Below are 15,063 nucleotides of genomic sequence, written 5' to 3' on the forward strand. Positions count from 1 at the left end.
AAGAGGGGGACGAGCGGTAACGAGCCAGCACAGTGGCACACGTGCAATCCCACCCACTCGGAGCCGAGGCAGGACCACGACTTTGAGCTCAGACTGCACAACATGGTGCGACTGTGACAAGCAGCAGCAGGAAGCGCATCGAGTGCTCAGCAAGAGTGAGCCCACGCAGGGGAGCTGCAAACGGCCACGAGGCATAGCAAGCGTCTGTAGCCGGGGACAAGCGTACAGGGCATGGATGCCCTACACTGTACCGGATGTTATTTTCCTCTTCTATTATGAAAACGTTCAACACTTAAGGGAAGTAAAGGGTAGTATAATGAACTCTCATGAGCTAGCCTCAGTTGTCAACATGTGACCAAACTTGTTTCATCTCTATCCTCGTTAACTATTTTAAATCAACTCCCAAATATCCCATCATTTTGGTTTCTAATGGAGACTTTTGAAGAAACTATAACATAGTAATTAATCCATAAGGTCCTCTAGCTGCCTCCCCTTTTTCTTGTAATTTGTTTGTTAAGGAAACTGGCTCACAGGAACCAGCAGTTAGTGTAATGGCTGTCGCTGGACTCCCACGTAGTCAACCGCAGTTCGCGTTCCGGACCCGGGGGCTTAAAACTCACGCCGGGCACATGTGCGTGCGTGCCCAAGATCCCAAGAGGAGAATGGAGGAGAAGGGATTGCGGCGTGGCCATCCCCTCTGGGGGGTGATTTCTCACGATCTCTCTCTGTCTCTGTCTGGCGAGCGCACATGCCCTATAGCAAAAACTTAAAAAAAAAAAAAAAAAGAAAGAAAGAAAGAAAGAAAGAAACTAGCTCACAAGCTTGTCCTGAACAACTCCCACATTCTGAATCTGGTGTGAGAAGGGCTGAATGGTGGGCTGGAAAAGGACCCTGGTCTTTACCCCAAGAACAGACGATGCTGTTAGCAGAGACATTCAGAACAGTACTTAGCAAAGACACAGTAGGCTTGAACCGGAGAGAAGCAAAGATAAGCCAAGTGAATTGTTACTGTGCTCTCCAGGCACGGGAGGACCTGGACGGTGGTGCTGGACATGGAGAAAAAGTTCAGATTTGTGACACTGAGAGTAACAAGGACAGGTCTTGGTGACAGGCAGGAGAAAGAACAAATTAAAGGCGTTAGAAACCAAAGTGGTAACAACAGTGGGGTCACGGTTTGCAGAGATGGATGCCCGTATCCCCGAGAAGGAAACATCCGAAGGACACCAGGTAGTCTGGACAGTCTGACAGCCCTGAGAGCCAGTGCTCAGAGTGCTCTCAGCTAGAGCCTGCCCCTCGGGTCAAGTATTTGCATAAGCGCACTGAGGAAATGAGGTTCAGAGGAGAGTGACGCCCAGGTGTAGAAAAACCCAAGCCAATTGATTATATGTCCTCCCTAACAATCAAGGGGCCACTGAGGTTGATATTTGACCATCTTAAGAGTTTGGTTCATGGCTACAAGGCACGTGCTCCTACTCCAATTCCTCCTATACCTGGGAGGGCCAGGGCATCCCCAGCTTACCAGGACTGACTGACCTGCCCACATCTCACCATCTCAGACCATCACTCAGTGGGACGACGGGAGCTCCTCAAGTGGGCTCCCCTGAAAGAGGGGACTGAGGTACCAGGATCACTCCTACCTCACCTCACACTATCCTACTTAAAAGTCTAAACAAGGAGGACCAGCAGTTAGCGTAATGGCTATGTCGCTGGACTCCCATGTAGTTGACCGCGGTTCAAGTCCCAGACCCCGTGGCTTAAACTCACACCGGGTGCGTGTGCGTGCGTGCCCAAGATCCCAAGAGGAGAATGGAGAAGGGATTGCGGCATGGCCATCCCCCCTGCGGGGTGATTTCTCGCTTTCTGTCTCTCTGTCTGTCTGTCTGGCGAGCGCATGCGCCCTATAGCAAAAAAACCTCTTCCCACCCCAAAAAAAGTCTAAACAAGGGACCAGCAGATGGTATAAAGGTTATGGCGCTGGACTCATGAGGTCAACTGTGGTTCAAGTCCTGGACCCAGCAGCTTGAAAGTTACAACGGGCGCGTGTACATGCATCCCAAAAATCCCACGAGGAGAATGGAGAAGAAAACACTGCAGTGTGGCTATCCCTCCTGGGGGGTGATTTCTCACTTTCTGTCTGTTTTGCATACACGCCCTATACCAAAAAAAGCCTCTCTAAAAAAAAAACAAAAAACAAAAAAAAAAAACAAAAAAAACACCTAAACAAAACAATTTTGACAAGTGTAGGGGACTAACTAGGTGAACTAACCATCCTGCTTCCCTCACTATAGGCCTTTGGAAGAGCAAGGTCCTGGGTGTGACCAGGGAAAAGGAATACAAAAGGATCTGGGGGAGAAGCAGTGAGGAGGAGTGAGAGACTTACACATTTTTAGCTCCGTCTCCACTTCTTGCTGTCGCCGTTCAATCTTTTCCCGTCTCTGTTCAGAGGAAGGGAAAGTGGAAAAGTGAACACAAGACAGATCTGATGTCCAAGACCATCTGGAGAGAGTGGCAAAAAAGACATCGGGCAGGGAGCTTAAAAAAACAAACAAACAGAAAGCACTCACCTTTCTCTCCATGCGTTCCTCCCGGGTTTCTGCACGAGTAGGAGGGGGGGCATCTCGAGGGTCCTGGGAACAGGAAGAGAGGTGGCAGGTTGGAAGGGACTGGGGAAAATGGCAAGAATACCTGCCAAGGAAATAAGCATCTCAGCCACAACCCCCTCACCTCACCCCTACCTCCACAAACAAGCAAATAAACACTGCCAGTTCTAAGCCACACATAAGGCAGGGGAGTGGCCCAGACCAAAGCATGGTCCACTGGCCAACACTGCACACAAACTGTGGCTGGTTTGTTACAAAGTAAGCACCAAAATTAGGAGTAAGTATTCAGAAACTTTACAGCAATTTAATGGAGCAGTTTGGTCTTTTATTTTGTGGGTCCTTCTAGAAAAATAAAAATAGATTTGTCATTTGCCACAGGTGGTTTGAGAAGCAGTGGCACAGGTGATATCTAGCTTAAGACCAGTCTCAGGGGCTAGCAGGTAGTATGGTGCTTAAGAAATTAAATCCTACATGGGCAACTCCTTGATTCGAGTACAGACCCAGTGATTTGAAAAACATGCCTGTAGCATGTGTGTGTGCATGCCCAAAATCCAGAGAAGAGGAAGAACTGTGGTGGCTGGTGGTGATTTCTCACTTTCTCTCTGGCGATTGTATGTACCCTATAGCCAAAACCTAAAATAGATACAAAGGGAAAGAAAACAGTCTGAAGCCAGCCAGTGGCACAGTGGTTGAAGCAGCTGGATTCCACATGGCTGAAAGGACAGGCTGAGTCCTAGATCCTGCAGCATGTGTGAGACCTCAAGAGGAAAATGGAGAAGGGACTATGAAGTGGCCACCCCCCCACCCCCCTCCCAGGGTGCTTTCTTTCTCTGTCTCCACTGAGTATACATGTCCCATAGCAAATTAAGAAAAAAGTCTCAAAGGGCCCTGCTTTTCACAGCTCCTAGGACCATTCACAGTGAACAAAGTGCCAGAGGATGTGATAGAAGTGCAGTGGTAGGAGGGACCCCGGTGGAGCACCAGGGAAACAGAACCAGGGAAAGCAACCGTAGCAGTGCAGGGGCCCAGGGCAGACAACTGGACACCACTAAGGACCCAGCAGTTCTCAAGGGCCTCTCCAACCACTCATTCAACAGTAAATGGTGCAGGACCCCATCAATGCCACTGGCCCATAGCCACTCAGTTAACTGACTGGCTGCTTCCTAAGTGCCACCAAGGGTGACAAATTCCCGCAGACATTACATTTCTGTTATCAATGCTAACTTCTGCTCTGTGACTACCTCCACTTCCTGCTGCACTTCTCCACCCAATGCCAGGATGTTCCTATGACTTCCGGCTGTGTGCCAGCATCTTCCAGCTGTGCTGTGATTCCTCTAAGAGGTGAGCATATTATTCCGACTTTACAAATGGAAGCTGAGGTCCAGGAACCTAAGTTCCTTATTCATGTTTACCGCACACGTGCAGAGCTGAAACCCCCAAGGCTGCCTTAAGCAGTCCACTACACACTGTGCTCTTTATCAACTACAAAAACGGTAAAACTATAACAAACACTAACATTTACTGTTTAGTGCCAAGCCCTTTGATATAACTTTTACTGCTTGATTCTCTATCATATTATACAGATGCTACTATGACTTTTAAACTAAAAAATCCAATGCACAGAGGGCTCCATTCTGAAGCCTCAACCACCACCGAATCTTTACAGAAACCATCCTAGGGATGTAGTTTCGGCTCCACTCAAGATAGGAAAAAAGAATCAGAGAGTATGTCACCTGCCTAACCACACAGCTAGAAAATGGCTAGAGATTTCCAAATCCTTCCCTGCTCTCAGCACCCAAATCATTCCTAGTCTCCTCAGTGAACTCACCTCAAACTCGCGGATATATGGCGCAATGCCACAGTAAGGTTGATTGTGGTGTTTCTCATGTGGCAGTTTCTCCAGGGGTGGTAAGTATGGGATGGGGTCACGGGGAGCAAAGAGGGCCAGAAGGTTGGGTGGCAGGAACTGGGTCATCTTGCCAAGTCTGGGGGAAGAAAAGGGACAGCCTCTTAGTTAAGGTGAGTGGATAGAGACAAAACCCCTGTTACCCCTTGATGGAAAGAAATTGAAAAAAGAAAAAAAGAGGGAAACAGGAAAGGAGTTTCGGTATCAAAAAAGATGAGTGGGGGGGTCAGGAGATGGCTTGGTGGTTAAGGGTGCTGGACTCCCACATGGCTGACCACAGTTCGAGTCCCAGACCTGGCAGCTTGCTTTCTCACTTTCCCTTTCTCTTACTCTCATTCTGTCCCTCTCTGGTCAAATTTATAAATAAGTAAAGTTAAGTGAAATATTTTTTTAATAAAAAGTACGGGCAGAGAACGATCCTATGCCATAGAGGCAAGCAGTGAATCTAAGTGAGAAAGCAAGTTCTTGAAAGGAATGGAGGCAAGGGTAAGACCACTGAGAGACAGGTAAACAAGCACTGTTTTGAAGGGTTCTGAGTCCTTAACTCTGGGAGTCCTCATCTCAAAGCCCAGTGGGGCTGGGAGAACTAAGGGTCCCGTGGAGAGAGGTCCAAATCAATGGTGGCTGGTGGTCCCGCACCTGGGGATCAGAACGGGGGTCGCAGGGAAGTCTCTGATCAAGGGGAGTCGCAAGCAGCAAAACCCCCCATCTGGGGCTTGTGGGTAATGGTGTGGGCCCCCATAGACGAAAGGAATTATGGGTAAGGGTCCAGGACACCACAGAGAGGAGAAAGAAAAAAGACGCGCCGCAAGGGCCTGTGGGTAGGGAACCGCGGGAAGGAACGTGGGAAGAGGGTCTGGGTGTCCAGAGGACTCTGGGTACGGGGTGCAGAAAGGTGCCGCGGCGAGGACGCGGGAATGGGGTCCGGTCACGGGGAAGGGGACTAGGGTCCACCGCAAAGGCCTGTGGGTAGCGGCCCCGCAGACCATAAGGCCAGTCACACTCACTCGCCGCGCGGCGCCCTCCTCGGCCTGGCGTCGGTCCGGGGGCTCGCGGCGACTGCGGCGACCCCTCAACAACGAGGACTCCTGCTCCGGCTTGGACTCCGACAGCGCCCAGCGCCCCCGGCTCCTCGTGCGCCCCGGGCCCCAGCTCACGAGCCCGCGCGGCCTCGGCTGACGACTAGAGGAGGGGTGGGTCCCGGACTCAAATCCCTCCGCCGCCGTACTGCGCACGCGCTGCGCGAGTCGCGCTCTACCCACACACCCGGGCCCGGCGCCGCCGCGGGCACAGCGCACGCGCGCGGTCACTACCCTGCCTTCCGGCGCCTTGAACTTCTTGGCCACAGCGGGCGGGAGGCCACAGTACGCACGCGCACTGAGGACCAAGCAACCCTCTTCTACGTCGCGCTCTAAGCTTCAACCGCTTCTGTTCGCGAGACTCCTCGCGCTGCTCCGCCCCTTTCCTAGGACACTTCCCGGATCTCTCGCGCATGCGTGTTGCAGGGCTGACTGTGTACATGTCCCTCCGCCGCCTGGCAAAGAGTCCCTACGCGAATAGTAGGATTGTGTTGGTGCCTAATTCATTCACTCAGTAGCTTCATCAAACACGTCGTGTATCAGACGCTGTTTAGGTTCCGGGAATACATCTTGTGCCTAAGGCCAAGACTTTTCCTTCTTGGAGCTTACATTGTACTGGAAGAGAGAAAAATACGGAATTTTATATAGTAGTGGCACAATGAAGGAAAGTAGAGCAGAGTAAGGGGGCCGGAAGGGTGGTAAGGAAGGCTGTTCTGAACAGGTAACTTCTGAACAAAGGCCTGGTGGAAGAGAGCGCTGCGGGGGCCTAGGAAGACGTGCACAGGTCTCGGGCCGGCAGGTGGCGTGGTGGTTAAGGGCGCCGGCTGCCCGCAGTTCCAGACCCGGACCTGTTGGCTTGCTCTCTCACTCTTCCCTCTCTGGCCAAGTTAAAATAAATGAAGTTAGGGGCCGGCAGGTGGAGTGGTGGTTGAGGCGCTGGACTCCCACGCGGTCTACCACGGTTCAAGTCCTGGACCTGGAGGCTTGCTTTCTCACTTTCTCTCTGTCTCTCTCTGGTAAAAATTGAAGAATAATGATAATAAATCCAATTAAAAATTTAATAAATAAATAAAGTTAAATAAAAGTAATTATTAAAAAGTGCAAAGATCTCACACGGTGGGCCATATCAGAGAACTGGCAGCGTGTTATTTAGGGCCCATAGACCTGTACAGGGTTAGGTGTTTATTTTTTGATGGATTCAATTGCCCAATAATAACTACAGAAAAAATTACTGTAAATTTCAAAGTACGAATTTCATGTTTCAAAAAACATGTAAGAAGGGGGCAGCAGTGAGCATAATGGCTATGTCACTGGACTCCCACGTAGTGGACCGCGGTTTGCGTCCGAGACCCGGTGGCTTAAACTCACACCGGGCGCGTGTGCGTGCATGCCCAAGATCCCAAAAGGAGAACGGAGAAGGGATTGCGTGCGGCAGGGCCATCCCCCCTGGGGGGTGATTTCTCACTGTCTCTCTGTCTGTCTGGCGAGTACCCCCCCTATAGGGAAAACCCTTCCAAAAAAAAAAAAAAAAAACAAACATGTAAGGGGACCAGCAGAGAGGAGGATGGAGGAGATTGGGATTTCAGCCTGGCCATTCCTGAAGGGGTAGGGGGTGGGGGATAGTTTCTCACTTTTTGTCTCTCTGTCTCAAGAGACCACACACACCCTATAAGCAAAAAAGCTCTCTAAAAAAAAAAAAAGTAACATAAGAATATACACTTTGGGGGGCCAGCGAGTGGCAATAGTAGTTAAGGTGCTGGACTCCCACATTACTGTCCACATGGTTCGGTCTAGACCCAGCAACTTGAAAATCAAGGGGGCCTGTATTCCTCTGTGCCCAAAATCCCCAAAGGAGAAGGGATTGCAGCATGGTCATCCTTCCTGGGGATGATTTCTCACCGGCTTTCTCTCTGTTTCTGTCTTCAGTGTGTACACACACCCCCATGGCAAACCAAACCCCCCCCCCACGAAAAAGAGAGTATAGTTCTTTTTTTCTTTTAATTTTTTTTTTTTTTGGAGAGGTCTTCACTATAGGGCACGTGCACTCTCCAGACAGACAGAGAGAGACATAGAGACAGAAAGCGAGAAATCACCCCCCAGGGGGGATGGTCACGCCGCAATCCCTTCTCCTCATTCTCCTCTCGGGATCTTGGGCATGCACACACACCCGGCGTGAGTTTTAAGCCACCGGGTCCGGGACATGAACCGGGGTCGACTACGTGGGAGTCCAGCGACATAGCCATTACGCTAACTGCTGGTTCCCAAGAGAGTGTATTTCTAAGAAGTATTTCAACAGCACGGGGGCAGCAGGTGGTGTGCGGGTCAAGGGCACTAGACTCCCACATGGCTGACCCTGGTTCCAGTACTAGACCTGGCAGCTCGCTTTCTCACTTTGTCTCTCTCACTCTTTCTTGCTTTGTCTCAATCTGGTCAAATTAAAATAAATAAGTAAATAAATAAAGTTAAATAAAATAATTTGTTTCTAAAAAGGTATTTTAGGGTCGGCAGGTGGTGTGGTGGTTAGGGGCGCCAATGACCACAGTTCAAGTCCCAGACCTGGTAGCTTGCTTTCTCACTTTCTCTCTCTCTCTCTCTCTCTCCTTCTATCCCTCTCTGGTCAAATTAAAATAAATAAATAAAGTGAAATCAAATCTTTTTTTTGAGAGGTTTTTGCTATAGGGCACGTGCACTCGCCAGAAAGACAGAGAGAGATAGAGGGACAGAAAGCGAGAAATCACCCCCCAGGGGGAATGGCCACACCACAGTCCCTTCTCCTCCATTCTCCTCTCGAGATCCTGGGCACACAACGCACACGTGCCAAGCGCGAGTTTTAAGCCACTGGATGTGGGACTCAAACTGCAGTCAACTACATGGGAGTCCAGCGACATAGCCATTACGCTAACTGCTGGTCCCCGGGAGCCCAGCGCTTTTAATCACCACACCACCTGCCAGCTCCCATTTTTTTAAAAGAATTATTTTATTGAGGCCAGTAGGTGACGTGGCGGTTAAAGGCGTCTGACTCCCATGTGGCCAACTGCGGTTGAGTCCTGGGCCTGGAGGCTTGCTTTCTCACTTTCCCTCTCTGACTCTTTTCCCTCTCTGACTCTGTCTCTCGCTCTCTGGTCAAATTAAAAAAAAAAAAAAAGTATTTAACCTCATTTATCTATTTATTTTAATTTGACCAGAGAGGGACAGTGAGAAAGCAAGTTGCTTTTCTAGGGGGAGTGGAAATCACATCCCGGCCTCGCACATGGCCTCAGCTTGTACAAGCTACTGCAGATGATCCCTGAGATTTTTTTTTTTTTTAGCTTTTCTTTTGTAGAGGTTTTTTTTGCTATAGGGTGCATGCGCTTGTCAGACAGAGAGAAAGACAGAGAGACAGAAAGCGAGAAATCACTCCCCAGAGGGGATGGCCACGCTGCAATCAATCCCTTCACCTCCGTTCTCCTCTCGGGATCTTGGGCACGCACGCACATGCGCCTGGCATGAGTTTAAGCCACCGGGTCCGGAACTTGAACCGCATTCGACTACATGGGAGTCCAGCGACATAGCTATTACACTAACTGCTGGTCCCTCAAGCCCTGAGATTTTGACCTCACGTAAATATTGTTCTCCAACCATCTCTCACCTGATGATTGCAGCAGCCCCTGCTGATCCTGGCTACACCAACTAGATTTTATTTGCAGTGATTTAGGAAGTAATGAAAAGGTTTTGATTGGGGAAGAACATGACATATTTGACATATTTCACTTTTTTTAGAGAGAGATTTTTGCTGTAGGGCACATGCGCTTGCCAAAGAGACAAGAAACAAGAAATTACCCCCTGGGGGGGATGGCCACATCACAATCCCTTCTCTTCCATTGTCCTGTCAGGATCTTGGGCACGCACACACACGCGCCCAGCATGAGTTTAAGCTGCTGGTCCAGCACTTGAACTGTAGTTGACTGTGTGGGAGTCCAGCGATGAAACCATTGTGCCGTCTGCTGGTCCCCCTATTTCATGTTTTAGAAAGATGATTTCAACTATGGTGAGACAAATCATAGGGAGGGACCGAAGGAGAAGAGGAGATGGTTAGGAGGCTACAGGATTCTGAGAAGGGGGTGACAGGCCAGGATGGCAGCAGTGGGCTGGGAGGGGTTAGGGAGAGCTCTTAGGGGGGGGGGGGGGGGGGGGGCAGTTAGAAATAAGACCATGGGGGCCAGAAGGTGGTGTGATAGTTAAGATGCTGAACGCCCACATGGCCAACGGCAGTTCAAGTCCTAGACCTGGCAGCTTGAAAATCACAGGGTGGCACCCGCAAATGGTGTAATAGTTATGTTGCTGGACTCCCACGTAGTCGACCACGGTTCAAGTCCTGAACCCAGTAACTTAAAACTCATGCCAGGCACCTGTGCATGTGTGCCCAAGATCCTGGGAGGACAACGGAGAAAGGATTGTGGTATGGTCATCTCCCCTGGGGGCGGGGGTGATTTCTTGCTTTTTGTCTCTGTCTCTTGTCTCTCTGGCAACCATACATACGCACCCTATAGCAAAATCGCCCCCAGGTATATGTATTCTATGGCGACAACCTAAAAAAAAAAGTATGTATATATTGGGTTGTCAGAAAAGTCATAATGTATATTTGTATGTTTTTCTCTACAAAAATATGTCATGACCTCTCTGACGACCCTATATATATAAAATCATGTTAGCTGGCACCGGAGCCTAGTGGGTAAAGAGAGCCAGATCCCACATAGCTAACAGCAGTTCAAATCCTGGTCCTGGCAGTTTGAGGAACATGCTGGAAGTGTGTGCGAGCACCCCAAATTCCAACGGGGTGGGGAACTGGGGGGAGAGGGATTGTGGTGTGGCCACTGCTCAGTACAGGGTGGCCTCGCATTCTCTCTGTCTGGCAAGTGCCCGCAGCATCTGGAAATTTTAAAAATAAACAAAGTTGTTTTTTTAAGAATTGTTGGGATGAGGGAACCAGCAGTTAGCATAATGGCTATGTCGCTGGACTCCCACGTAGTCAACCGCGGTTCGCGTTCTAACCGGTGGCTTAAACTCATGCTGGGCGTGTGTGCGTGCGTGCCCGGGCGTGTGTGCGTGCGTGCCCAAGATCCCGAGAGGAGAATGGAGGAGAAGGGATTGCGGCGTGGCCATCCCCCCTGGGAGGTGATTTCTTGCTTTATGTCTCTGTCTGGTGAGCACACGTGCCCTATAGCAAAAACCTCTCCCAAAAAAAAAATTATTTTATTTTCTTTATTCATTCATCTTTTAATTTGACCAGAAAGAGACAGAGAGAGAGAGAAAGTGAGAAAGCAAGCCACCAAGTCCAAGACTTGAACCGTGGTCAGCCACATGGGAATGTCCAGCACCTTAGCCACCACGCCACCTGCTAGCCCCACAAGTAAATTTTAAAAAGAGAAATTTTCAAAGTGAAGTTAATTTTCCCTTAACAACAATAGTCCTCACTCCTAGATTCGGAGACCGAACAGCTCAGTGATTGATGGAGCCGTTGGGGAGACTTGGAAAAGCGTGGGACTGTTGAGAAGGAGGAGAAGGTCAGGATTTGGACATGTCAAGGATGCCTGCTGGCAGGACCAGCAGTTGGCGTAATGGCTAAGTCACTGGACTCCCATATAGTTGACCGTGGTTCAAGTCCCGGACCCAGTGGCTTAGACTCACACCAGGCACGTGTGCGTGCGTGCCCAAGATCCCGAGGAGAATGGAGGAGAAGGGATTGCAGCGTGACCATCCCCCCTGGGGGGTGATTTCTCGCTTTCTGTCTCTATGTCTCTCTCTTTCTGGTGAGCACTCATGCCCTATTGCAAAAACCTCTCCAAACAGAGGATGCCGGCTGGGAAGCATCTTGGTCTGCCCTGTGCTGTTAGGACAGGGTCCCACAGCCTGGGCAAGTGACAAGCGATTGACCTCGACTCCATGTGTGGCTGGAAGTCCAAGGTCGAGGGTCTGCACTGTGAGGGTCTTCTTCCCCATCCAAACGTGGTGGAAAGTGTCACCTGGCAGAAGAGAGGAAGGAAGGAGGACACACCGATCCTTACCGGGAACGCTCCTGCAGTGACAGCATTGTCCATGCCGCGAGGGCAGAGCCTTCACAACCCAATCACTTTTTTTGTTAAAGAATTATTTATTTAACTTTATTTATTTATTCATTTTATTGTAATTTGATCAGAGAGAGACACAGACAGAGAAAGAGAGAAAGAGAAAGTGAGGAAGCAAGCCACCAGGTCCGGGACTTGAACTGCAGTCAGCCATGTGGGAGTGTCCAGTGCCTTAACCACCACGCCACCTGCTGGTCCCCATCATTCAGTCATTTTCATTTGACCAGAGAAAGACAGACATACGGAGGGAAGGAAAGTGAGAAAGCAAGCTGCCAGATCCAGAACTTGAACCGCGATCGGCCACATGGGAGTCCAGCGCCTTTAACCACCACGCCACCTGCCGGCCCCTATTTATTTATTTATTTTTTTAAATTCGACCAGAGAGGGACAGAGAAAGTAAGAAAGCAAGGTGCTAGGTCCGGGACTTGAACCGCAGTTGGCCATGTGAGAATCCAGCACTGTTAACCATCACACCACCTGCCAGCCTCAGCAACTTTTTTTTTTTTTTTTTAATGCAAACCATAGCAGGTATCCAAGCAGAGATGTGGAGCTGCTAGTTGGAATTATGTAAGTCTGGCAGTCAGACGAGTTTGGGGCTGCAAACCTAAATTTGGGAGTCACTGGGAGAGATGCTACTCGGAAGTCCCGTGACCCTATGAAATCAAGGTGGAGAAGGGAGGAGGCGCACGGACTGAGTCCCAGGGTACTCCATCATTGAGTTCAGGGAGAGGGGAAAATCCACCAGGAGGCTGGAGGGAGAGGAGGGGGCAGAGGAGAGCGGGACGGTCAGAGGAAAGAGTTCGTCCAGCAGGGGGCAGTGTTCAGGGCCAGTTCCACAGAGATGCACTAAGTGGGTCTTAGCTGAGGTTTGGCAAGGTGAGGGCAGGTGAAGCGGAGACCTCAGACACAGAACATTTTACTTAAAAATTTCGGACAGAGGGGCTGGTAGATGGCATGGTGGTAAGGGCGCTGGACTAACATGTGGCCGACTGCAGTCTGAGTCCCACACCTGACAGCTTGCTTTCTCACTTTCTCTCTCTCTCACACACACACACACGCGAGCGCACACACACACGCGAGCACACACACACACACACACACACACACACTGTCCACTGTCCTTCTCTGGTCAAATGAAAATAAGTAGTTAAATAAAGGAATTCTTTTTTTTTAGAGAGGTTGTTTCTATAGGGCACATGCGCTTGCCATACAGAGAGAGAGAGAGAGACAGAGACAGAGAGCAAGAAATCACCCCCCAGGGGGAACGACCACACCGCAATCCCTTCTCCTCCATTCTCCTCTCAGGATCTTGGGCACGCACGCACAGGCGCCCAGCGTGAGTTTAAGCTGCTGGGTCTGGGACTCGAACCGTGGTCAACTACGTGGGAGTCCAGAGACATAGCCATTACGCTAACTGCTGGTCCCACCTCTTAAATATTTTTTGACAGAGGGTGTGTGTGCTTGCAGTGGTGGTACATGTGGGGGATAAGAAATCATCTTCCTGGGCCACCAGGTGGCATGGTGGTTAAAGCACTGGAATGCCACATGGCTGACTGCAGTTTGAGTCCCAGAGTGGGCGGCTTGAAAATCACGTGAGTAGCACGTGTGTGTGTGTGTGTGTGTGTGTGTGTGTGTGCTCAAAGTCCTGAAGGGAGAATGGAGGAGGGCTTGCAGCATGGTCAACTGCCCTGCGGTTGACCACCCTGACTTTCTCTTTTTTTTTAGACAGATTTTTGCTCTATGGTGCAAGCACCTGCCAGAGAGACAGTGATAGATAGCAAATTAAAAAATAATACGAGACCAGCAGGTGGTACGGTGGTTAAGGCACCGAACTCTCATGTGATCGTTGGTTCTGGTATCGGACCTGGAAGCTTGCTTTCTCACTTTCTTTCTCTCTCTCTCTGGTGACTATATATGCCCTATAGCAAGTTATTTAAAATAATAGTAAAATAAATAATTCTTAAAAATAGGGGCCGGCAGGTGGCATGGTGGCTAAGGGTACTGGACTCCCAGATGGCCAGCTGCAGTTTGAGTCCAGGACCTGGCAGCTTGCTTTCTCATTTTCCCTCTATCTCTCACTCTGCCCCTCGCTGGTCGAATAAATAAATAAGGACCAGCAGTTGGCATAATGGCTATGTCACTGGACTCCCATGTAGTCGACAGCGGTCTCAGTCCTGGACCCGGTGGCTTAAACTCACGGTGTGTGCATGCCCAAGATCCCGAGAATGGAGGAGAAGGGATTGTGGCGCGGCCATCCACCCTGGGGGGTGATATCTCGCTTTCTGTCTCTCTGTCTCTGTCTTTCTGGTGAGCACTCATACCCTATAGTAAAGACTTCTTCAAAAAAATAAAATAAAATAAAATAAAAAATTCTTTTTTTTTTTTTTTTTTTAGAAGTTTTTGCTATAGGGCACGTGCGCTCGCCAGACAGACAGAGAGAGACAGGGAGACAGAAAGCGAGAAATCATCCCCCAGGGGTGATGGCCACGCCGCAATCCCTTCTCCTCCGTTCTCTTGGGATCTTGGGCACGCATGCACATGTGCCCGGCGTGAGTTTTAAGCCACTGGGTCCGGGACACGAACTGCAGTCGAATACATGGGAGTCCAGCAACATAGCCATTACTCTAACTGCTGGTCCCAAATAAATAATTCTTTTTTTTTTTTCTTCAGTTTTATTTAGTCACTCCCCCAAATAAATAATTCTTAAAAAATAACTTTTTTTTTTTTTGGAGAGGTTTTTGCTATAGGGCGTGTGCACTCACCAGAAAGACAGTAACAAATGGAATTAAATAATAAATAAATAAATAAATATTCAAAAAAAAATGGCAAGGAGGTGAAGGCAGGGCTGGATGTGGCGCAGCAAGAAAACATGACTCTCAGCAAAGCTGACTGACCCACAGAGAGAGGTTACGGGTGGGCAGCGGGAGACCGCCCTGTGTACACCGGGCATGTGTACCCGGGGACTGGGTCTGGCTGAAGGCTGGGGGTGGAGGGGGGCATCAAGACCCTGTTGGGGGTGCTGTCTCTCTATGTCTCTCTTGTTCTGTCCTTGCTTGTGGAAGAAATAAATAAAAATTTAAAAGGTTGGGGCCGGCAGGTGGCATGATGGTTGAGGGCACTGGACTCCCACATGACTGAGTTCGAATCCCGGACCTGGTGGCTTAGTTTTTCACTTTCCCTCTCTCTCTCTCACTCTGTCCCTCTCTGGCAAATTAAAATAAATAAATGAATGAATAAAGTTAAATAAAATAATTATTTTTAAAATTAAAAAACAATTTTTTAAAAGTAGAAGTGTGGGCCAGCAGGCGGCACCGTGGTTGGGATGCTGGCCTTCTAATGGCCAACCACGGTTTGAGTCCCGGGCCTGGTGGCTT

At 49.6% G+C, this 15,063-nt stretch overlaps 1 protein-coding gene across 2 annotated transcripts in view; it reads right to left on the reverse strand.

Annotated features, from left to right (window-relative positions):
- The window catches only part of SNRNP70 (small nuclear ribonucleoprotein U1 subunit 70), a 26,464-nt gene extending 20,821 nt beyond the window's left edge, over positions 1-5,643 (reverse strand). For both annotated transcript variants that reach the window (XM_006160172.3, XM_006160170.3), the window contains exons 1-4: positions 5,514-5,643; positions 4,429-4,585; positions 2,565-2,627; positions 2,381-2,435 (exon numbers count right to left, since the gene is read on the reverse strand). In XM_006160172.3, coding sequence (XP_006160234.1) covers positions 2,381-2,435; positions 2,565-2,627; positions 4,429-4,575 — 265 coding nt within the window. In that variant the 5' untranslated portion in view covers positions 4,576-4,585; positions 5,514-5,643. The remainder of the gene's footprint in view (positions 1-2,380; positions 2,436-2,564; positions 2,628-4,428; positions 4,586-5,513) is intronic.
- Positions 5,644-15,063: the final 9,420 nt, after the last annotated feature.

Source organism: Tupaia chinensis, unplaced genomic scaffold, assembly GCF_000334495.1.
Source record: "Tupaia chinensis unplaced genomic scaffold, TupChi_1.0 Scaffold000673_1, whole genome shotgun sequence".
In the NCBI taxonomy this organism is placed as follows: domain Eukaryota; kingdom Metazoa; phylum Chordata; class Mammalia; order Scandentia; family Tupaiidae; genus Tupaia; species Tupaia belangeri.